At 50.3% G+C, this 22,684-nt stretch overlaps 2 protein-coding genes across 2 annotated transcripts; one reads left to right on the plus strand and one right to left on the minus strand.

The window, feature by feature from the left end:
- Positions 1-3,833: 3,833 nt before the first annotated feature.
- Positions 3,834-6,917, minus strand: LOC133906380 (protein S-acyltransferase 18). Its single transcript, XM_062348261.1, has 9 exons — positions 6,775-6,917; positions 6,564-6,677; positions 6,099-6,452; positions 5,656-5,724; positions 5,457-5,528; positions 5,245-5,373; positions 5,069-5,149; positions 4,740-4,898; positions 3,834-4,645 (listed from the first exon to the last, which is right to left on the minus strand). Exons 1-9 carry the CDS (start codon positions 6,862-6,864, stop codon positions 4,172-4,174), a joined length of 1,542 nt encoding a protein of 513 aa, XP_062204245.1. The 5' UTR covers positions 6,865-6,917; the 3' UTR covers positions 3,834-4,171.
- An 8,329-nt stretch (positions 6,918-15,246) lies between these two features.
- On the plus strand, positions 15,247-16,161 carry LOC133905957 (uncharacterized). The gene has a single exon (XM_062347779.1). It carries the CDS (start codon positions 15,247-15,249, stop codon positions 16,159-16,161), a length of 915 nt encoding a protein of 304 aa, XP_062203763.1.
- The last annotated feature ends 6,523 nt before the right edge of the window (positions 16,162-22,684 follow it).

Raw genomic sequence — 22,684 nt, forward strand, 5'->3', positions numbered from 1 at the left:
TGCGCAATAATTAGTTTTTAGTAATAAGATAATTCTCAAAATAGGAATAATTTGGAAAATAATTTTAATAATGTTTTAATAGTTTTATTTAATTTTTAATGATTTTATATACTTTTCTAATTGAAATAAATTCTAGAAAATTTCTAGAAAATTCTAAAAATCATAAATGACTCTTGAAAAATTCTAGAAAATTCCTACCAACATAATTTCATTTGTAGTTAATCTTTTTTATTCTATTTTAAGCTTTTAGAAGCTATAACTTGTTAAATGTAGCTCTATTTTGACCCGTTCTTTCATCGAATTGTTCAGAAAAGTGTGATCTTTTGTATGATGATGTTTGTTGTGTATTGTTTGGTTTTTTTGGATCTTGTTGTTTATGTGTTGTCTTTTCACTTATGTTACAAGTATACGCCAATGTTTTGGAGGAGTTAGATTGACTGCATGATCAAGACTTTGAAGACCTAACTGAGTATAGTGAAGGCAAGTTGTGTTCTTAAACATATTTATCTCAGTTTTTAAAATATTTTATTTTATAAACATGCATATAAAAAGGCTTTACACTTTTTTCCTTATCATTATTGTCACCATGGTAATAGTTTTGGGTTAAGAAAGAGTAAATGATGCTTAGCTTTGCTTTGGAATGGTGATCATGATAATTGTTCTATGAAATATGATAATAGTCCTATGCAACAATGATACAAGATGATGGTATAATTTTTGTAGCAACACGATATAGGAATTTGAGCACTGGTTTGATGAGACTGGTAATGGTTGTATAGTTGGGATATGGTAGTCTTGCTCAGGCTTAAGGACCAGCTAGTGGAGTGATCTTTCCATGTAAACAGTTTAACCACAAGCCAGAAATGGAATGGGTCTAGACAATTAATTTGTATACTCTCAGCATTGTGTAGGCCATCCGGTTGTGTGGAACAAAAAGGTGTACCTCTAGAGTGTTCCATTGGTGCAAGAGGGGGCTTCCATTGATGAGGTGTATTCATGCGGCGGTAAAACCTTATCAGGTATGCATGTGCTGAGAGCTACATTGTAAAGGCTTTGAAATGATTTCCTCACCGCACACCTTGAAAGTGTATAAGTGTTTCGTGAACACGAGCACAATGGATAATCATGACTTGTGGGTAAAGTGTATGACCTCTGCAGAGCGTAAAACTAGTTAATCAGCCTTACTCATGGCTACGAGTGGAAAGGAAAACCTCACATTATTAGAACTTGATGGTTCGCTTGGTTGGTCACTTATAGTGGTGTGAACTATAATTGAGGTGTTGGAAGGTTGGGGTTTGAATCTTGAGGTGGTTGTTTATTTATAGTTATTTACTTAATTATTTATGCTTTTCAAATACTTTTACTTAAATTTTGTTTATGCAAAAGAGCCATATTACTATATTGTTGTTAAGCCTTCATATGCATAATATTTCCTCACAACGTACTGAGTGCGACATGTACTCACTCTTCTATCACCAAATACTCAGTTGGAGAAGGAATTGAAGAGTTCACTGAGAATGGATCATTCTAAGATGCATTCTACGTTGATCATGCTTGTGGAGATGTCGTGAAGGATTAGAGTCTACGTAGCTAAATAGCCGTTTTATTTGAATCTTGGCCCTCGAATGTTACTTTTGTAAGACGCTTAATAATGGTTAAGTGAGATATTATAATGATATTCATCTATGAAGTCGCTATATGTTGAGATTGATTCTTGGGCTCGGCACAAAGATGAGATTGGTTAGTTCCTTTGATCAATCTCGACAGAAAGATAATCACTCATGATAATCCTATTGATATGATGACAAAGCCAGTTTTTTATACTAAATTTGAGCTTTCCTCAAGTTTAATTGGTATTACAGTTTGTGTCCTACATACTTTTTGGCACCGATGATATTTATTATTGAAGGGTGTTCGTTGGTGATTCTTCATTTGCTATAAGATAAAATTCATCTTAAGATGAAGTTTTTTGGATTGTCATCCGAATTCTAGTTGGGTCACACAAGGGACGCCTTTGGTCCACGTTACAGAATAATCTGTATTAGGTCGTGTTTATTTATTTTTTATTCTGATTATGGATTCTTGCCGCAAAAGCAAAAGCAAAAACAAACTGTCCCAATATGAAAGTTGATTATCACAATCTACAAGCCAAATTATACTATGAAATGGACTGGATTCTCACAATCTGAAGCTAAATCAAACAGGACCTTAAACTAGTTATGGTTGTCCACCCCCTATTGAAAACTAGTCTATACCCCGGGAGTACAGACTCCCAGCTTAATCCATAGTTGATCCCGTTATAACTGAAGTATATACTATTTTTTAAGTTGTATATACTACTTTCTAAGATGTATATACTATTTTTTGAGATGCGTATGCTTCTTTATAAGTGAAGTATATATTTTCTCTAAGATATATATACTACTTTCTGAGATATATATACTCATTTCTTAACACCCATTAGACATAGAGTATGTACACCCACGAGTAAAAAAAATGCTTCCTACACACACTTGTAAGTCGAATGAGAGGTTGCGATGGTCATTGTAATTCTCCTACGCTGTACACAACTTGTCATATAGTGAAGCCTATGGTTTTTTCCCGCAAGGATTTTTCACGTAAAAACCGTGTCTTGTGTTCGATTTGTCATACTTAATTTCTAGCAAATTCAAGTACAATATTTACTTTTTTTCTATTGGGAAGGTGGCAACATTATCCATGGCGTATTTGGTTTAGATGGGGGGCATGCACAGTGGCGGGCCTAGCAAGGGTCATGGGTGTACCGATGTACACCTAAAATTTTTTTGCAAAAAAATTAATATATATCATATTCTACATCCTTCAGTTGATAATGAATCCAACATCCCAAGTGATCAATACCCGAGACATGGCTACAACTAGCCCAAATGGCTCCATCGACCCAACTAACATTCAGAACATCACCCGTCACCAGGCCACCACTCCATCCGAACACGAACCTTTTTTGTGTGATCTCTAACTTTGAACTTTTCATTGGGTTTTTGGCTTTCATTGTTTACAAAAATTTGACTGGGTCTGCGTGTTACTTTGGAGTAGATTTTGTGAAAACTTGTGGGCAAGATTAGTGATGTTCCACTAGGGTCTAAGGTTCAGTGCAGATTGAGGTTTAATATTTATGGTTATCGAAAAAAGTTAGCAATATATAATGTGCTAATGAAGTATGTACACCCAAGTTACGAATCACGTGATTGCCACTGAGCATGCGCCACGTGCCACAAGGTCCGCTAGTAATGTACGCTATCCAATAAACACTAACTCATCGTATTTTTTTACGCCTCATAAATCATAACTGGTTTTAACTATAGTATCTATTCATGCCTCTGCTAGACCTATAACTACACATAACTATCAAAGATCGTGTCTTTAAAGAGATTACCGGAACAGCTGTAGATGACAAGTAGGAGTACATCACTTTTCCCTTATGGCTCCACATGTACAAGGCTCCCAATTTTTATTCGGGGTCGAACGCCCGTGAGACACCAGGACCGAGTGAACTCGAATGCTGGTGGGCATCGGGCGACCACGCGTTCTCCACTACATCATCTTGTTGCTGGACAGCTGGATCTTGAACACCCCCCTCTCTCCCAATGCCTAGTTGGACAGATTCTATGAACAGGCTGCCACAAGATCTACTAGTAATGCGCGCTGTCCAATAAGCACTACCTCAGCGTGTTGTTGTACAGCTGGATCATGGAACCCCCTCCCCCCTCTCTCCCAATGCCTAGTTGGACAGATCCTATGAACAGGCTACAGAGCAAAGAGCACAGGTTCCAATAAATGTGAAGCCTTCCTTGTGTGAGACTGAAGTACACAGGTTACTGACGAAGTGATGTACTTGTTTATCAGAAATCTACAGTTGAAGCCGCCATAAAGTGGAGATAACAAGACCACAAGACAGATCATGCTAACAGAAATTCATTTACCCCATGCAAAAGAAACATCACATTGCTGTACTCAATTGTTCAGAGAATGGACAGCGCAGCAGCAACATATACTTAAGTATGCACTGGCAGCAACAAACCTGAGAATACGGTGTGCATGGGCTAAGCAAGCACAACACACCATTCTCAGAGTTTGGGAAGCAAAAAAATTCAACGAATCTTATGAACTAAACAGAATCCTAATTCCTAAATCACGACGAAGAGCCTTCGTCTTCGGCGCCCTTAATGACGACAGAGCACAGGACCTGCTTCGAGACGTGCGTCTCGAGCTCCTTCGACACCTCTGCCAGCCTCAGGTCGAAGTTGCTCCTGTACCTCTGAAGCTTCGGCGACGGCGACCCGGAGAACCGCCTCCTCGGGCTCGTGATCCTCGCCGTGGGAGACCCTGACAGCCAGCTCTTGGTGAAGACCGGCACGATCTCCTTCCCTGTCGTGATGTGCCTCCTCTCTGGGTTGAGAGGGCCTCGCTTCGTCTCCAGTGGCAGTGGTTTCATCGGTGAGGTTGGCAGCTTCTGCCGGATACGCTCGCGTGCGCGCTCGGCGGCTGCCATTGCCTTCTCCTTGCTCATCTTGATCAACGTCCACGTGTTGATCTGGATGTCATCTTTTCTTCTTGATGCATCACCGTGGTCGTTCTCGATCCTTACGGACAGCCTCCTGGCACTCTATCATGTTTCAGTGAGCTCTGTTAATTGTTATAAAAAGGGAATATCTGACTGGTACTAGTAAAGTAGTACTAGTGCTGTAAACTCTTCTTACTTCATTCACTTCATCTTTTCTGCAAAACATCCTATACAGGAAAGATGGCCTTTCTGGTGAGTCAAAATCGATGCTCTCATCAGAATCGGAATCATCAAATGGATCAAATGCTTGTCCCGCTTCCCTCATAGCAAGGATGTAGTCGTAGGTCCTCATTCCCTGTAGTGAAGTACAAATAAATTACCTTCCATTTTACTTCTGGTAAAAAGAAAGTTGCTATCTTTCTAAGCAATATTTCTGAACAATTTACATGTAACACAGGGTGCTGAACAATAGACATAGATAAGCCTACTGATGAACATTGTATCAGTAATCCAAGTAACACACACCTTTCTGATAAGCACGATGTGGAAGAAGAAGAGCTGGCCCAACGCTGCAGTACTGTATAATGCGAAGATGGCAAATGCCATCTGTGGCCAAGTTGCAAAGAAACAATGTGAATTATCGAACTTATTGGACACAAAAGTCATGTGTAATTCCAGGTATACAGCTCAAAATTACTTACAGATAATGCTGCATGAGCTCCTTTTGGGAGTCTTATGTGCAGCCTGTGCTCCATCTCCATTTTCACCCCATTACCGTCGACAAAGCAACGAACGAAGATTGCAATTGCTGTTCCGCCCTCGATAACAAGCTGTATAAGTACGTTGCATAAGCTCGGACATGAAAAGATCAATTGAAATATTAAACAATAATGGTGAAATGGTCGGCACCGACCATCAACAGGACAAAGAACATGAGCAGAATAAATGTTGCGTAGTTCTTCCTCCCAATGCAGTTGTTCAGCCACTGTGTAAAATAAAGAAAAGGCTCAGCGTACATCACCATAATGAGATAGATATCAAATACTACAATCAACAAAATGTAACAAGCAGGGATTTGGCAGTTTAACAGGTATGATTGGTTTGGTGGTTACCCTGCAGTGGTGATCAAATCCATCAACACAGCGGTCACAGGTCTTGCAGTGCTTGCTGCGCAATTTCACCTGAAATGTGAAACTCAATGTGCTTTAGATCAATTGGTCAGACTAGTCTCCATTGGTCTATACCACAGAATTTTACAAACAATGCTTGGATTCAATCCATTTAGACTATCATTGATAACTTGAGACATGAACCATTAAACGAACGATCCATCGACATCGAAGTAAATTGCGTTTCTTGATTTCGCAATAAATAGTGGCAAATGTTCCAAACTACAGAATTTCGCAAGCAATGCTGGGATTCGATTAATTGGCATATCCAAATTTCAGAAACTAATCCATCCGCACCGAACTAAAAGTCATTTCTTGGTTTCTCAGAAACGAACAGAGCAGTGGCACAAAAACACAGACGAGTAGAGTCGAAGAAAAACCAATACCTCGCAGTCACAGATTGGGCAGAACGAGATGTCGTGCCCCTCAGCTGCAGCGCACGGCGAGACGATGTCCTCGAGGCTGGTGAATGCGAAGGGGAGCATGGGGTCGAGCTGGACGCTGGTGTTCCACTGCTCCAGGTAGCTCCTCCGCACCCACCGGTTGGTCACCCGCGCCTCTACCCGCTGGAGCACCCGAACCGCGTACCGCCACAGGATGTACCCGTAACGCAGCCTCGGCAGCCTCCCCCCGCCGCCGCCCCTCGCGAGCTGCCGCCTCCGCTTCGCCTTCTTGGCTTGCGTCCGGTCGGAGGGGTCCACCGCCGTGCATCGCACGTAGAGAACCGCTGCCGCGGCGGCCTGGAGCGGACCCAATCAGCAATTCAGCGTCAGAAGTCAGAACACACGCCACGCGACGCGGCGCGAGAAGCCGAGAAGACTCCATGAAGGCCGTGACAGGCGCGTGCGTACCGAGAAGGAGAAGGCGGCGAGGAGGGTGTCGCCGGCGACGGTGCTGCCGAGGTAGGGCCCGAGGACGAAGTAGAACGCGGCGACGAGGAGCGCGAACACCGCCACCCCCACCAGCTGCGCGCATGCGAGAAAGCCAAAGGTAACGTGAGCTCTCAGGAGCAAGAGCGTCACAGCCAGGAAGGACCAGAGAGCTCGCCAGAGGCGGGGGTACCTGGAGCGGGTGGAGGGGGAGCTGCCAGCCGTGCCTCCGGCGCCACGGCGGCCGCACCGCCGTCGTGGTTTCTCTGTCGCCGCAGCCCATCGGTGAGATTTGTGCACGCGAGTGAGGTGCTCTGCTCTACTGCTCGAGTCAAGTCAAGCGGCTGCCGCTCTGCCTAGCGTGTTGGCTTGTGACTGGCATGTGGGCCAGGACCGCCGCCGCAGCAACGGTCGGCTCCATCCATCCAACGTCTTTCCTTTTCCTTTTGCCTGTCTCGTTCTCCGTGGTTTCGAAATTTGAATCGGCTGCGGGGGCACGTGAACGCATCTGGGCCGTCGGATGCTTAAGATTGACCATGGGACGTCGGCGTGGTTGGATCGCAACGGTGGGGTTGACCTTTTAGATAGTTTAACATTAACATTTTCCGGAGAACTTTTTGGCAAGATTTGGAAGCCCGATTTGGACCAAAAACTAGTGTTCTTCAATTTTACATGTCACTTTGTTAAATACATCTCAAAAGTTAGTCCATGCCTAAGAGATTTTGAAATGGATTTACCCTCGACAACGTCCTACACCAAGCTCCCCTCCAACTTTTGAGATGTACCAACGAAGAAAACAAGCTTTTCGTAGAGGAGCCATCTGGGTTTGAACCTGTTGCCTGTCTCCTATGTTAACAGTATGCTCGAAATGACAATTTTATTAAGTGACCTTCTAAACCGTTGTTTGGTTGGACAATCGGAGACTGTAGATGTGTAGATCTCATTAGGACGAATCCGTTCTGCTATCTAATGTCGAGTTTGAACACTTAATGAATTCATGATGAACCCAGTAAATTTAGATCGTTGGTAAATAAAAAATCAAAGGATAAGGCTCGATGGGATCGGCTCCCACCCGATCCCACCCACACTCGTCTCGCCCTCATCTCCACGTGGCTGATGTTGCCGCCGCCACCGTCCCGACCTCCCCCGTCACCGCACGCCCAGTCGTCGGACGCCGACCGGGGCGCCGCTGGTTGGTGGTATGGGAGGGGGAGCTGGGTGTAAGGCGTTGTCGAGGGTAAATCCCTGACAGTGATTCCGGGGTATGTCGGACGGTGGATGCGTGAACGGCGTTTCAGGGAGTGAATGTGTCTATGTGTGTAGATGAAGGATTCAGGGACACCGGGGGTTATACAGGTTCAGGTCTCCCAGAGGATAACAACCATACGTCCTATTTTTTATGTTATAATAGATCTCACTTGGTTACATCGGTATTCTAGTAGATTGCTAGAATCAATCTGTCTTGGTTACAACGGGGTCCTCATCCTTTTATATAGTAGGGAGAGGGAGAACTAACATGCGAGCTCTACACAGATGGCCTCTGCTTATTCTAATATCTAACTCAGATCATCATTACGGAGTACCGGGCATGTACCCCCTGCACCGCCCACGATCTTATCCGTCGGGGCCGGTGCCTGGTGAAGAGAATCGTTCGGGCAAGTGTCCAATCCGGTCCTGTGACTAGGGGGGCTGGTTGTGGGTTTGTGTGAAGGTGTAGCGAGATTGGTCGCTGGAGGCTTTGCACTGGTCGAGGTAGCTCATCAACCGATTAGATTTTTTAGGAGATGTTCCCCTGGCTGTTTGCACCCTACATGGGGCCTGTTTAGCTGGGGTACCCCTTTACTTGATACACCGACAGTAGCCCCCAAGCTCCCTCGTGATCGCGGTTCGGCCTGATCCTACCACCTGGGTCCCAGGGCAAACGTAGTTCTCCCTAGGAGTGGTTATTGACACCATTCGTCCTCAAAGATCAACCTTTGAGCTCCGCATCATGGGGGGAGGTTTCAAGTGCCCTGGGGGAGAAGAAAGGGAGAGGCATATTTATCATTGTTGGACCTGAAGGACTCTTGGCTTTTTCTGCATGCCCCCTCGGGTTTTGAGCGGTTTGAATGCTGTGTTTGATGGGATGTCATTGTAGTCTTTTTGAATGACGGGTGTTTGAGGGTCCTTCGAGTCCTCCTTCTGCATTCTCTCCTTCCTTGAAGCTCTTTTGCACCTAGAGTCCAGTTTCTTCATCCCGTCTCACGCTTGGCTTCATAGAATAGATGGACCCGAAGTCATGGCACGCTCCCCTCCCTTCTTACCAGAGAGGTTGACGATTTTGGATGAACAGATGGAGGGGGATTTACTTCCTTCCCAGGATCCGCCTGCCGCGGTGCTTCTGGATGAATCTTCTGTCGCGGTCGTGATCGCAAGATCGGAGATGATACCTGCCCGAACGGCGCTCGCGACCGGCAAGCTTACGTCGTTCTTCAGAAAGTCGTCCTCTGCAAGGTCATCCTGCTCTCCTTCCTGGGCAGACCCCCTGGCCGATGTCATCGATATTTCTGATGATGAGGAGGGGATTGATTGGAGCCTTTTGGAGAAGGAGATCGATGAGGAGGAAGAGTTGGAGAAGCAGAAGGGAGGTCTTCGGGGTGTGCTGGGGCCAGTCAACAGCTCCAACAGGGCCTTTGTGTCGGTCGCGCATCCTGGCCCTTATGCTGGTCGCCGTCCGATCCCTGGAGTGGTGAGCTGCCATCCCAGGGAGGAGTATAAAGGTTCCTTGACTCGTTCAGGGGCAGATAGAGGCGAGTGCCTGGTGGGCTTTATATGTCAACCTCGCGCTGGTCACTAGAATTAGGGAGGATAGGCTAGGCAAGTATTGGGATAGATAGCCCAAGTTGGTGTAACTAGTCAGTTTGTAACCCCTCCTCCTCATGAATGCAATTCGCCAGGGTCATATAGTGCCCATCTTCATTCTGGCCCCCTCCCTGACCCTTGCCGATGGTCGGAGGATAAAAAATAGAGTTCCATCGTTTCTCGGATGGACCGGCCTGGACCACTACTTGGATTTTTTGGAAAAAACTTTCCCAGTGTCAATGCGGAGAATTGACTCTACCTGTCCCATCTTGCCTGCTAGTGGGACTTCTGGCGGGTAGAACAACCATAGCTCGATAAGTCCAACGGTAGCGACCAGCGCTCGACCCGAGTGAGGACTCGTGGCCTGTTCGTCGTATTTTACGGCCGCCCGCACCCTCGTTATCGCGTGAGCGTACAGGATGGGGCTTCGCCCTGCTCGGGAGTCTATTGCCACTTTGTTGTTTATCGCCCTGGTCACCAGGTATGGTAGTGGTTGTCAAGCATGGTCAGGCGCTGTGGTCGGAGGACCAATTTGCGTGGAGTCCATTTTTGGTCGGGAGGTCCTGCAAAATAAGGAGTCTGGTTTTTTTAATTTAAGTACTTATAGGTCGTATTCCACGCTCGTCTAGAAGGTCCTACAAAATAGAGAAAACACGCCCGTTTCTGAGCAACCCTACACATAGAACTTGCACAACAGGGTAATATTCCAGGAGTTATGTAATTCACGGCAGTCCTCCATGGCTAACTTGACCGCACCAGGTCGGGTAACATCGACCACCTTGTAGGATCCCTCCCATTTGGGGGAGAGTTTATTCTAACCAGCCTTATTCTAAATTTGCCTAAGGACGTGGTCGCTTACGATCAGTGTTCATTGTTGTACCATTTGGTCATGGTAGCATTGGAGGCTCTGTTGATACCGGGCGGCTCGAATCAGAGCACAATCGTGAAACTCTTCGATCAGGTTTATGTCATCCTCTTGTCATGCCACTTGGTCGTTGTCCGAGTAGTTGCTGACTCGGGGTGATTGGAGGGCAATTTCGGAGGGGAGTATGGCTTCCGCGCCAAAGACCAAGAAGAAAGGGGTTTCAGCCATGGCCTGACTGGGGTCGTCCGTAGCGACCAGAGTACTGTGGGGTGTTCGTCCGCCCAATGCCTTGAATATCTTTTAAGCCGATCAAAAACCCGGGTTCTGATCCCTTATAGTATCATCCCATTTGCCTCTTGACTTGTCCGTTGCTTTGGGGGTGAGCCACAGATGCATAGCAAACCTTAGTCCTGATTTCCTCACAGTAGTCTTGGAAAGCACTACTGGCGAATTGAGTTCCATTGTCCGTGATTATGCAGCTTGGACTGCCAAACTGCACTACCAGCCTTTTCTGGTCCTTGACCCCCCTCTTGAATGCTATGACAATGGATTCCCCCGTGATCCTTGGAATGGTGTTCCGGCGCTCAGTGAAGCGCCGGATGTAGTCTCGTAGCGACTCGCCTTGTCGCTATCGAACCTGATACAGGTCGTCCTCGACCTCTTGTCGGGCGTAGGTTCCCTGGAAGTTGGCAACGAACTGGTCGCACAGGTCTTCCCAGGAGTAAACCGACCTGTGGGGGAGATTCATCAACCAAGACCAGGCGAAACCGGTCAGGGCGGTAGGAAAGTAGTTGGCCATAACCTTCTTGTGTCCTCCGACGGCCTACATCATGGTGGTATAGATCTGTATGAACTCTTCCGAGTTGGTTGAGCCGTCATACTTTTCAGCTAGGACCTACCAGAATTTGTTCGGCCAATGCACCTCTCGTAGCCTGGCGGACAAGGCGTTACACCCTGTCCCGTAACAGGGCGCGGCTCGTTGTTGGGCGGTGGCACGTGTCTTGGGGGAGAGACGGCGGTCTCTGGGCCCTGGTGACAGGGTGGAGCCATCCGATGCTTCCCTGCAGAGGGAAGGCATATGGTAGGTCTGTTTGCCCACTTCTAACACCCGTCGAGCCCTATTCTCCTCCTCTCTAGTGGCCACCTGGCTCTGAATTACGCCACGAAGGTCACACTGGCGCAGGGAGTCATGTAGGTCGGAGGGTTGGCCACCCCTACTTGGTGGTGGCCCATGGGTACTTCCCGTTGTTGGGGGAGTATGGGACTTATTCTGTCACAGGCCCGGCTGTGACCCATGGCAACCGCGACCCTCACAGAACCTCGCAATACCGATGTGGTCTGGCGCCGGGCGGTTTCTGCCATGAGGCAAGATCATGTAGCCATGGTGCCTCCGGTGAGCCTTCTGGTACGGGCACCAGCGGATGGCTGAGGAGAACTCGTAGGGTTTGGAGGTTATGTTCTGGTGTCATGGTCTCATAGTCGAGACGCTGGGCGTGGAGCGGTGATAGATCGTGAGGTGGGGAGCCCCCAGGGTTGGGGCGGTGTGATGGCATAGGTGAAGATATCACTGTAGAAAATGCCCTGTGCAGGGGCTCCTCGGGACGGTGCTAAGAATGCTGGGGCTGTCTTGAAGCTCATGCCTGTCTGGCGCTAGGCTGGTTTCCCTCTGGGCGCAAAGTCAGGGGTTCACCGCCGATGTTTGAGGCGTGGGGCACTCCAGCGCCCTCTGCGGAATGGGCCACCATGCAGACCTCGCGTTGGGTCTCGGAGCTCCCTGATTTCGGCTTGGCGTCCCATGCCTGGAGTACACCTAGTTCATCCGGATGGTACCCCATGACGAATACGTCGCGGTGGCCGGGGTCCTCGGAACGGGACCAAATGTCGAGGGTAAATCCCTGACAGTGATTCTGGGGTATGTCGAATGGTGGGTGCATGAACGGCGTTTCAGGGAGTGAATGTTTCTATGTGTGTAGATGAAGGATTCGGGGACACCGGGGGTTATACAGGTTCGGGTCTCCCGGAGGATAACAACGCTACATCCTATTTTTTGCGTTATAGTAGATCTCACTTGGTTACAGTGGTGTTCTAGCAGATTGCCAGAATTGATCTGTCTTGGATACAATGGGATCCTTATTCTTTTATATAGTAGGGAGAGGGAGAACTAACATGTGGGCTCTACACAGATAGCATCTGCTTATTCTAATATCTAACTCAAATTATCATTACGGAGTACCGGGCACGCAACTTGCTCTGACAGCATTGTATATCCTGCTGCATTTCATGCAACGGGACGGAACAATGCACTTCTGCACTGTGCTCGTCTGCTTGCCTCTGCGCGCTGTCCTCGTCCACTTGCCTCTGTACCATCCCCGTTCACTTGCCTATGTGCCGTCCCCGTTCACTTGCCTCTCTGCACTATCTCCGTCCACTTGCCCTGTCGTATGGCTAACAACATCCCATCTATCGTGCGGCACTGCGCCGACCTGTAGAGTCTCACAACGTAGCCTTTAAAGCAAATTCAATTGCTGAGATTTTTTAATCTCGCCCGTATTTTCTTTCTAGGTTCTTTCTGAGGTGTCAATCGCATGCAAGATGGGTAGCTGCACGTCACCTATACGTTTACCTTCTCTTTTTGGCTAAACTTGATGTGCTGTTAAATTTTGACTATTTGCCCTATGATGTATAGTGAGTCTGTGGTGATTAAGTTATATGGTCGAGGCTGGTCCCTCGTTTGCCAGGATATTTATATTGTTAGTGTGATAATCTATAATCTATTCTGTCTGTGTATTTATTATCAGTTATACCTTCACTTTTTGGGAGGTGCAGCTAAAAATTTTTCTGTAAATTTTGGCTGTCTGTAGATTGATCTGAGCGACATTCCGAATTTATTTTGGTCACCGAGTGTTACGTTTGCTTTGCACAAAACGACAGATCCTTAGACCATTTAACGCGAAACCACAGATCCTACAGTAGTCCCTTACATTGGACATCTCGGACCCACTCGCAGGTGCTTACATGGCTGCGCAAGCCGCATGATGTGGAAAGCAACACCATGCCTGCTAACTGACGTGGCCGCGGGAACGCCCTGCGCGTGGATTTAAAGCACGAACCTGTGCTCTGGTGGAAGGCTGCTCTGTTCCCCATCCCGCCATAGAAGAGCACCTGCAGCTCGAAGGAGAAGACAATGGCGCCAATGATGGGGGCTCAAGAACGCCGTCAAGCTTTGGAGGTTAGCGTCTCTAGCAGCTCCGTTGTGAAGGTACTGTCCATCCTCATGAAATCTAGGGTTTAAAGTTTTGGGATTTGGGGGAAAAAGGTTTGGTTCTATGACGTGAGCCGAATTCTTGAGAGCTTATGTGAAATTTGGTCTTTCCAGCTTCAAGAAGGTCGATCCGCACATTGATTTTGGTGTTTTCCAATTAGGAGGTGGATGGTGGCCTTTATTGGAAGGGTCCACGATCTATTTGGAGGATATAGACTTCCAGAGTACTGTGGGGTGGAGACAGGCACAGAATTGACATGCCGCCATGGGGAACGCCCGGTGAGAAGGGTGCCGACTCCTTTACCTGATCGCCGGCCCTCAAGCCCTCTTCCATGCCCCTTGCGCCTCCGCGCTCTCCATATGCCCACGAATAGGGCGACGCAGATCTCGCAACTGAGCCTTATACGAGAGCCCACGGCTACGTCAAGAGCAGAGGTTGAGTTGCTCGCCAAATCATACGGCTTAGGCAGCCGTGTAAGCCGTGCGAGTAAGCCCGCGACGTCAGAAGTGGGGGGGTTCCAGTATGTTGAACGAGCTGATTCAGTCACCAGGTTGTTTTGCACACGTTGTTAGTCTTGGCCCTATTCCTAATGGCCTCATGTCTTGAGCGTTAGCTAGGATTCAGGACTTCCTAATGCACTCGAGTATATATGTACATCTGAGATGAGCAGCCCCGCTGGAGATGATCTCCAAGTTGGGGACTAAACGCACTGCTAAGGAGTTATGGGATAGCTTCAAGGCGATGCGTGTCGGGACTGATCCTGTACGGAAGGCATAAGCTCAGCAAGGAGTACGAGGTGATTGAGTTCCACGACGACGAGGCAGTCGAGCACTTCGCGATGCAGCTAAGCTGGCTGGTAACACGGCTCGCGACTCTAGAAGATGTCATCAGCGACATGATAGTGATCGATAAATATCTACGTGTGGTGCCATCAAGGTTTGCCCAATTCCTGTTGTCCATTGAAATGTTGCTTGATCTGTCCACGTTGTCCATGGAAGAAGTGACCGGACGCCTAAAGGCTGTCGAGGACCGGTGTGCGCCCATCCCTCCAGTGACCTCGGGCAGGAAACTTCTGCTCACCGAGGAGGAATGGGAGACACGCTTGAAGGAACACTAGCTAGGAGAAGGATCCTCAAAGGGAAGCAGCTGCGGGCTCCGTCGCGACAAGATCGGTCGGGAGAAAGGCAAGGCTGGCACGCAGGAACCAAAGGCGTGATCTAGTCGTGACGTAAGCTAGGACAAGTGCTGGAACCGTGAAAAACTCAACCTTTGAGCCAAGGATTGCAAGCAACCAAAGTGCACCGGGCAAGCCCATTTGGTGCAGGGTGAAGAGGACGACGAACCAGCACTCCTAATTGTCAGCGGACAAGCTCCTCCAACGGCTAGAGCTCTCCAAGTCTTCAGAGCCGCCAACGTCCCGCGCACGACTCGCGCCCTCGCTGCGCACTCGTCGCTCCACGATCCGCAGAGCGCGCGCTACCGCAACTGCCCGCGCGCCCGGTCTCCGCGACACCCACGCTCCCGCTTAGCGCGCTCGACTGATCACGTGTAAAGGAGTGGCCCAAGGCCACCATTGTAATCTATATATGTACACTGCCATTGATCAATATAATTATCCAGTTGATCATCTCTGTTCTACATGGTATCAGACTCCTCCTCGATCCTACAGAATCTCTTTGCTTCTCCTTCCGCAACAATGGCGCCCTCCTCCGTCCTCTTTGACTCCTCCGTCGACGACGATCCCGTCGCCCCCGCTCCTGCTTCCGCCATCCAGGGCATCTCCATCCGCAGTCATGTCCCGGTCGTTCTCGACATGGACGAGGGCAACTACGGGCAATGGCGGTGCTTCTTCGAATCTGCGCTCGGCAAGTTTGGCCTCTCCGGCCACGTTCGTTCGCCCACTCCATCGGAGGACCGCAACGGTGAGTGGCGCATGGTGGACTCCTGCGTCGCCAACTGGATCCTCACCACGGTCTCCAAGGGTGTCTTCAACATCATCTGTCGCGATCGCAACGATGCCTTCTCTCTATGGCACGGCATCGCCGGCCTTTTCCAGGACAACGAACTTCAGCGCGCGGTGTACCTCGAAGCTGAGCTGCGCTCACTGCAGCAAGGCGACATGTCGCTGAACGACTACTGCACCAAGTTAAAGCGGCTCACCGATCAACTGCGCGACATCGGCCACCCCGTCTCCGAGCCCGCCCAGGTGCTCAACCTTCTTCGCGGGCTCAATCCCCGTTACCGCTACGTTAAGCCGGTGATCACCTCCAAGTACCCGCCGTACTCCTTCATGAGCGCCCGCTCCTTCCTCATGCTTGAGGAGGCCAGTGTCCAGCACGACGTCGCCGCCGAGGCCACTCAGGCCCTCGCTGCGACCCATGGCGACTCGGCCAGCGGCACGCCCACCGGCAACAAGGACGGTTCCTCCTCCAGCGCGCCTCGCCGCGACAACCGCTCTAACAGCGGCGGCGGCAACTCCCGCTCCAACAATCGATTCGATCACCGGCGTGGTCGCGGCTACGGCAACGGCGGCAGCTCCCGATCCAACAACAACCAGTCTGGTCCGTGGGCTGCGGGCCACAACCCCTGGCAAGGCATGGTGCAGACCTGACCCATGCCTTTCCGCGCCCCCGGCGCCGGCGTCCTGGGGCCCCGGTCGCCGTTCCAGCCATAGCAGGTGATGATGGCCTACCACCAGCCGGCTGCTGCACCTGGCGGCGTCTTCGACAACAGCGCTCTCTACACGGCCCTGCCATCCGCCGGCGTCCCGCATCACCCCGCCAGTACGTCGGACTGGTACTTCGACACCGGTGCAACATCGCACATGTCGTCATCCCCTGGTACTTTTCCTGCATCCGTTCTTCACCTTTCTTCTTCCTCCATCACAGTAGGCAATGGTGCTCGGTTACCAGTGACACACCAAGCACACACATTCATTCCTACTGCCACTTCTCCTCTTCGCCTGAATGATGTTCTCGTTTCTCCCTCACTCATCAAAAATTTAATCTCTGTTCGCCGTCTTACCCGTGATAATAATGTCTCGGTTGAGTTTGACCCCTCTGGTTTTTCTATCAAGGCTCTTCCTTCCAGGGCGGAGATGCTCCGATGTGAAAGCAGCGGCGATCTCTACCCACTCCGACTTCCACACCATCACGCTCTCACTGCATCGGCTGCGTCTTTGTGGCATCAGCGGCTGGGGCATCTAGGACACCCAGTCACCTCCCAGATTTTTGAATCTTTTCCTTTTCAATGTAATAAAGCTGATGCTCACTCATGTTCATCTTGCCGTTTGGGCAAGCATACTTGTTTACCTTTTAATGCCTCTGCATCACAATCATTTTTCCCTTTTCAACTTGTTCATTCAGACGTGTGGACGTCCCCAGTTCTTAGCCATTCTGGCTATAAGTATTATGTTGTTTTTCTCGATGATTATACTCATTACATCTTGACCATTCCCCTTCGCAACAAATCTGATGTTTTCCACACCGTCCGCGCGTTTATTTCCTATGTCCATACTCAGTTCAACCTCCCCATTCTCGCCTTTCAGACTGACAATGGCCGGGAGTATGACTCCACTGCCACGCGCCTTCTTCTCTCCTCTCTCGGCACCCAGCTCCGACTCTCCTGTCCATACACATCACAGCAAAACGGGAAAGCTGAGAGAATTCTTCGCACTGTTAACGATTGCTTGCGTACCATGATGCTTCACAGTGCAGCTCCACTGGCGTTCTGGGCCGAGGCTCTCGCCACGGCAACGTACCTGATCAACCGCCGGGCCTGTTGCGCCATTGGCTCCACGACACCGCATGCCATGCTCTTCGGTGTGCCGCCCGCTTATGACGAGCTTCGCGTGTTCGGATGCCGGTGCTTCCCCAACACGACCGCCATCTCGCCTCACAAGCTCACCGCACGCTCGGCGCCGTGCGTCTTCATCGGCTACCCGGCGGATCATCGAGGGTACAGATGCTACAACCCCGCCACCGGTCGCGTCATCACGTCGAGGCACGTCGTCTTCGACGAGGACGTCTTCCCCTTCCGCGACATTGCCCCGGACAGTGTCGTCGCCCTGCAGCCGGCGGCGCCCGCGCCGGACCACGACATCGACGACGCTACGCCGCGCCCAGTACCACCGGCGTCATCTCCTTCACACCATCCAACGCGCGCACGGTCCGCGCGTCTGGGACATGCACCCGTAGCAGTCATCACCAGCACTCCATCGACTCCACCTGGCTCTGAGGAACCCTCAGCCGTGGCGTCTGGCTATGTAGGCTCCTCGACCGCAGCACCTGCGGCGTCGCCCACCACTGGACAACCCGGCCATCCCATGGTGACTCGTGCACGCGCAGGCATCTACAAGCCCAACCCAAAGTATGCACTGGCGGCCACGGGACACATCTCACCGATCCCTCGCAGCGTCTGCTCCGCCGTCAAAGATCCCCACTGGTACGCTGCAATGAAAACCGAGTTCGATGCATTGCAGGCCAACAAAACCTGGACCCTTGTGCCACGGCCTCCAGGAGCTCGCGTCATCATCGGCAAGTGGGTGTTCAAGCATAAAATGAACCCCGACGGCACCCTCGAACGATACAAGGCTCGATGGGTCATTCGTGGGTTCGATCTGCGCCCCGGCATCGACTTTGGGGAAACATTCTCGCCGGTGATCAAGCCGGCCACCATACGTACCGTCCTCACCATCGTCGCGACCAAGAACTGGCCGGCTCATCAGCTCGATGTATCCAATGCCTTTCTGCACGGCAATCTTCAAGAGCGCGTCTACAGCCAACAGCCCACGGGCTTCGTCGATCCTGCACAGCCCGACGCCGTCTGTCTACTGTCCCGCTCCCTCTACGGACTACGGCAAGCACCACGGGCGTGGTTCCACCGCTTCGTCGAGCACGTGACCTCCCTGGGCTTCGTCCAATCGAGGGCCGATACGTCCCTCTTCGTCTACCACCGGAACGGCGCCACGGCATACCTGCTACTCTACGTCGATGACATGATCCTCTCCGCCTCTACGACTGTTCTTCTTCGGCACATTATCGCTCGGCTGCACGACGCCTTCGCGGTGAAGGACATGGGGCCGGTACATCACTTCCTTGGAATCGGCGTTCGACGGACGCGAACCGGCTTCTTTCTCTCCCAGGCTCAGTACGCCGAGGACCTCCTCGAGCGCGCCGGGATGGCGAACTGCAAGCCCGTTGCCACACCGGTGGACACGAAGCCAAAGGCGTTTGCAACTGACGGAACCCTCCTCGACGATGCCACCTCCTACCGAAGCATTGCCGGCACACTGCAATACCTGACGATCACACGTCCCGATATTGCGTACACTGTGCAACAGGCTTGCCTCCATATGCACGCGCCGCGCGACGTACACCAGTCCATGCTGAAGCGCATACTCCGGTATGTCAAAGGGACACTCAACCTCGGCGTCCAGCTACGCGCCGCCGCGTCACCGACAATCACCGCCTACTCGGACGCCGACTGGGCCGGATGCCCGAATACAAGACGATCTACATCAGGTTTTTGCGTCTTCCTTGGCTCATCCCTCATCTTGTGGTCGTCTAAGCGACAAACCATGGTCTCGAGGTCAAGTGCCGAGGCGGAGTACCGCGCCATCGCCAACGCCGTCTCCGAGTGTTCATGGCTTCGTCAACTGCTCCGCGAGCTGCTCTACAAGGTCCCCTCGCGTTCTGCGACAACATTTCCTCGGTGTACATGTCTCGGAACCCAATGCATCACTGGCGAACCAAGCACATAGAACTTGACATCCACTTTGTCCGGGAGAAGGTGGCCATTGGCGAGCTCCGTGTCACGCACGTACCCAGCGCACGGCAGCTAGCAGATGTGTTCACCAAGGGACTTCCTTCGGCACTCTTCTTCGACTTCAGGGACAGTCTCTCCGTCACGACTGCCGACGTCGAGGCTGAGGGGGGGTGTCAGCGGACAAGCTCCTCCAACGGCTAGAGCTCTCCAAGTCTTCAGAGCCGCCAACGTCCCGCGCACGACTCGCGCCCTCGCCGCGCACTCGTCGCTCCACGATCCGCAGAGCGCACGCTACCGCAACTGCCCGTGCGCCCGGTCTCCACGACACCCACGCTCCCGCTTAGCGCGCTCGACTGATCACGCGTACAGGAGTGGCCCAAGGCCACCATTGTAATCTATATATGTACACTGCCATTGATCAATATAATTATCCAGTTGATCATCTCTGTTCTACACTAATGGTGTAGGTGTGTGCACTTACTGAGTCTGCAGAGCCGAGTCGGTCGAAAGGACTTGAGCTGGACGAGATGTGCGCCCAAGTCAACCTCGATCATGAGGGAGAAGGCTAGAGTGATGTGTGGTACCTCGACTCAGGTGCGAGCAATCACATGATTGGCGATGGCAACACATTCATGGACCTCGACACCGGCATCGCTGGCACCGTGAGGTTCATCGATGGTTCCGTCGTTGACATTCGTGGGCACGAGACCATGCTTTTCAAGTGCAAAAAGGGAGAGCACCACACCATCACTGACATGTATTTCATTCCGAAGCTCAAGACCAACATCATTAGTATAGGACAGCTTGATGAGCGCGACTGTCAGGTACTGATCGATGGGGGAGTTCTCCTGAAACATGATCACCAGCGCCAACTGCTCTCCAAGGTAATGCGGGCCGAGAACCGTTTGTACACACTTAAGCTTAACAACACCAACCAGTGTGTTTCGCAATGTGGCATGAAGATGAGGCATGGTTTTGGCACGGTTGGTTCGGTCATCTGAACTTTAATGCACTTAAGAAACTCATGCGCCTTGGCATGGTGCATGGACTACCGTAGATCAACCATATTTAGGGAATCTGCGACATTTGCCTCGCCGACAAGCAACGCCGAAACCCGTTTCTGGCGAAGAGTGTAACACCCTAATTTTTTTTCTAATTCCAACTTTTTCTTAATAGTTATTAAAGTTCAAATGAATTTAATTATTTTATTTTAAAAGAGAGAAAACCTTTATAGGAAAGAAAAAGAAAATGACATAGGATATAAGTGAATATTTTGCATTCATGCTGATTTAGGCAAATAGTATTTTATTTGAATTTTTTGATGAATTTATTTGAAGAGATTTTGCCTGGATTTTTGAATTTGAATTTGGATTTGAATTCTTAAGAAAGAAAAGGTTAAAACCTCTCTCGGGCTGTCTCTTGCATTTTCGGCCCAACACCTCAGCTGCCCGGCCTTCCTTCCCGCCTGGGCCGCGCCTCAGCTCCGGCCCAGCGTCCCGCGTCGCGCGCCCGAGCCCGCCCGCGCCGTGCACCCGCGCGCCAGCCGAAGACGCCTGCGCAGACTCCGTCTTCACCTGTGCCGCCGCCAGGTGGGACCCGCCGGTCAGATCCGTCGTCTCCGAGAAGGACTCCGCCGCGCCGCCGAATCCGAGCGAGAAACCGACGCCGCCTTAGATTCCTGCGGTGTCCCGTGACCTCCGAGCTGCCTATATATATATGCCCGCCCCCTCCCCGAACTCATCTCATCTGCAAATCGCCGAAACCCGAGCCCTAATCATCGAATTTGAAGCTCGTCGAGCCGCCACCACCGCCGCTTCGTCCGCCCTCGCAGCCACCACCGCCGCTTCATCCGCCCTCGCCGCCACGCCGTTCCAGAGCCAAACCACGCAGCCCGAGCCCACCATTGCACGCGCCTGCCCTTGCTGAAGCTTCTCCCGCCGTCGCCTTGACCCCTGCGCCACCGGAACACCCTCTCCGACGAGTTCCCAAGGCAGCCGCCGCCCCTTCCGTCGTCGATTGCCTTTCTGTGCCGCCAAGCCCGAGGTAAGCCTCAAAACGGATTCCCTGCGCTTCCCTGTACCTTTTGCGCCGCTCGTCGTCGCCGCCGGCGAGCCCTAGCCATTTCCGGCGAGATATCCGGCCGTGCGCCGCCGTGAACCCCTCGGCGCCGCCCTGTTCTTCCCCTCCGGCCGCTCGATCTTTTCTGTGCCGTCGGATCTGTCCTCAACGGTCGAGATTAGATCTAAATCGTACCCCTTCAGCAACCAATAGCGTAGCGCCACGTGTTTACTCTTAAACCCAGTCAGCTGTTTTGCCACGTCACCCTGCCACCTCAGCTGCCATCTCAGCCCTTTTGCCTATGTGTCCAACCAGTCAGCAGCCACGTCATAAAAGAGGTTTTTCAATCTAAAAATAATTCCTGATAAATCCTTTAATTGGTAATTTTGCAATTTGGCCCCTGAACTTTTCTGAAATAACAAAAGAGCCCTGTCTTTTTACAGTTAGGTCCTTATACTTTTTCATAATTACATTTGGTCCCTCTGTTTTTACAAAAAGGTCCCTGGACTTTCTGATAATTCAATTTAAGTCCTTTTCCTTTTTCCAGATTTAACCCTAGACTTGTTTTAGCCCTAACTTTTCCATCGTAACTCCGATTTAAGCGATTCTTGCGTCGATGGATTCGTTTTTCAGTGCTCTTTCTTGTTAGCAAGTTTTTATCTCGTTGTTCTTTTGCTTTATGCTCTGTTCTTAGTGTATCTTGTTTGCTTGTTTGCCGGTAATTGTGCGATTAGCCGATAACGTCCCGGATCAATTTGAAGAACATCAAGACCAGGAGCAAGAATACACTGAGCAGCAGCAAGGAGAAGGCAAGTGTCCTTGATCATATTGAACCTATGTTTTTAAATGTTTTGTTTTACAAAACTGCATGCAATGTCTGTCAATATGATGGGTAATCACCTATATTAGGGTTTTCCCTAGATTTTCCCTTATCATCCCTTGGAACCTAGATGGTTTATGGTTAGGTGTCTTTTATGGGTAGATTGCTTAGCCATGCTTTTGGGATATTGGGAAGTGTCATAATTTTGACTAATGAACATATACAGTAATGATGATTAATATGATAATGTTTTAGCAACATGGAACCTTAGGCCTTGAGCAAAGTGCTTTTGATGGTTATCATGGTTATGATGCTGGTTTAGTGTTTGCTCAAGTAACCTAAGTAAGGACCGGTTCGTGGAGCGACAACCCAAGAAGTAACGTACCAACCACGAGGCTGATATGGGTAAAGTGTGACATACTGATTAGAGTCTGTCCAGTGTGCGTTGGGTCAGCACAAAAGGGGGCTTCTGGGTAGGAGCTGTTGCTTG

Source organism: Phragmites australis, chromosome 23, assembly GCF_958298935.1.
Source record: "Phragmites australis chromosome 23, lpPhrAust1.1, whole genome shotgun sequence".
NCBI lineage: Eukaryota > Viridiplantae > Streptophyta > Magnoliopsida > Poales > Poaceae > Phragmites > Phragmites australis.

What these genes read in the sequence shown, in the direction of transcription:
- LOC133905957 (XM_062347779.1), top strand. Translation starts at nt 15,247, where the DNA reads ATGGCGCCCTCCTCCGTCCTCTTTGACTCCTCCGTCGACGACGATCCC.
- LOC133906380 (XM_062348261.1), bottom strand. Translation starts at nt 6,864, where the DNA reads ATGGGCTGCGGCGACAGAGAAACCACGACGGCGGTGCGGCCGCCGTGG. An exon ending in GCCCAATCTGTGACTGCGAG is followed by an intron (nt 5,725 to 6,098) that starts GTATTGGTTTTT and finishes TTCACATTTCAG; the next exon opens with GTGAAATTGCGCAGCAAGCA. An exon ending in ACATCGTGCTTATCAGAAAG is followed by an intron (nt 4,899 to 5,068) that starts GTGTGTGTTACT and finishes ACTTCACTACAG; the next exon opens with GGAATGAGGACCTACGACTA.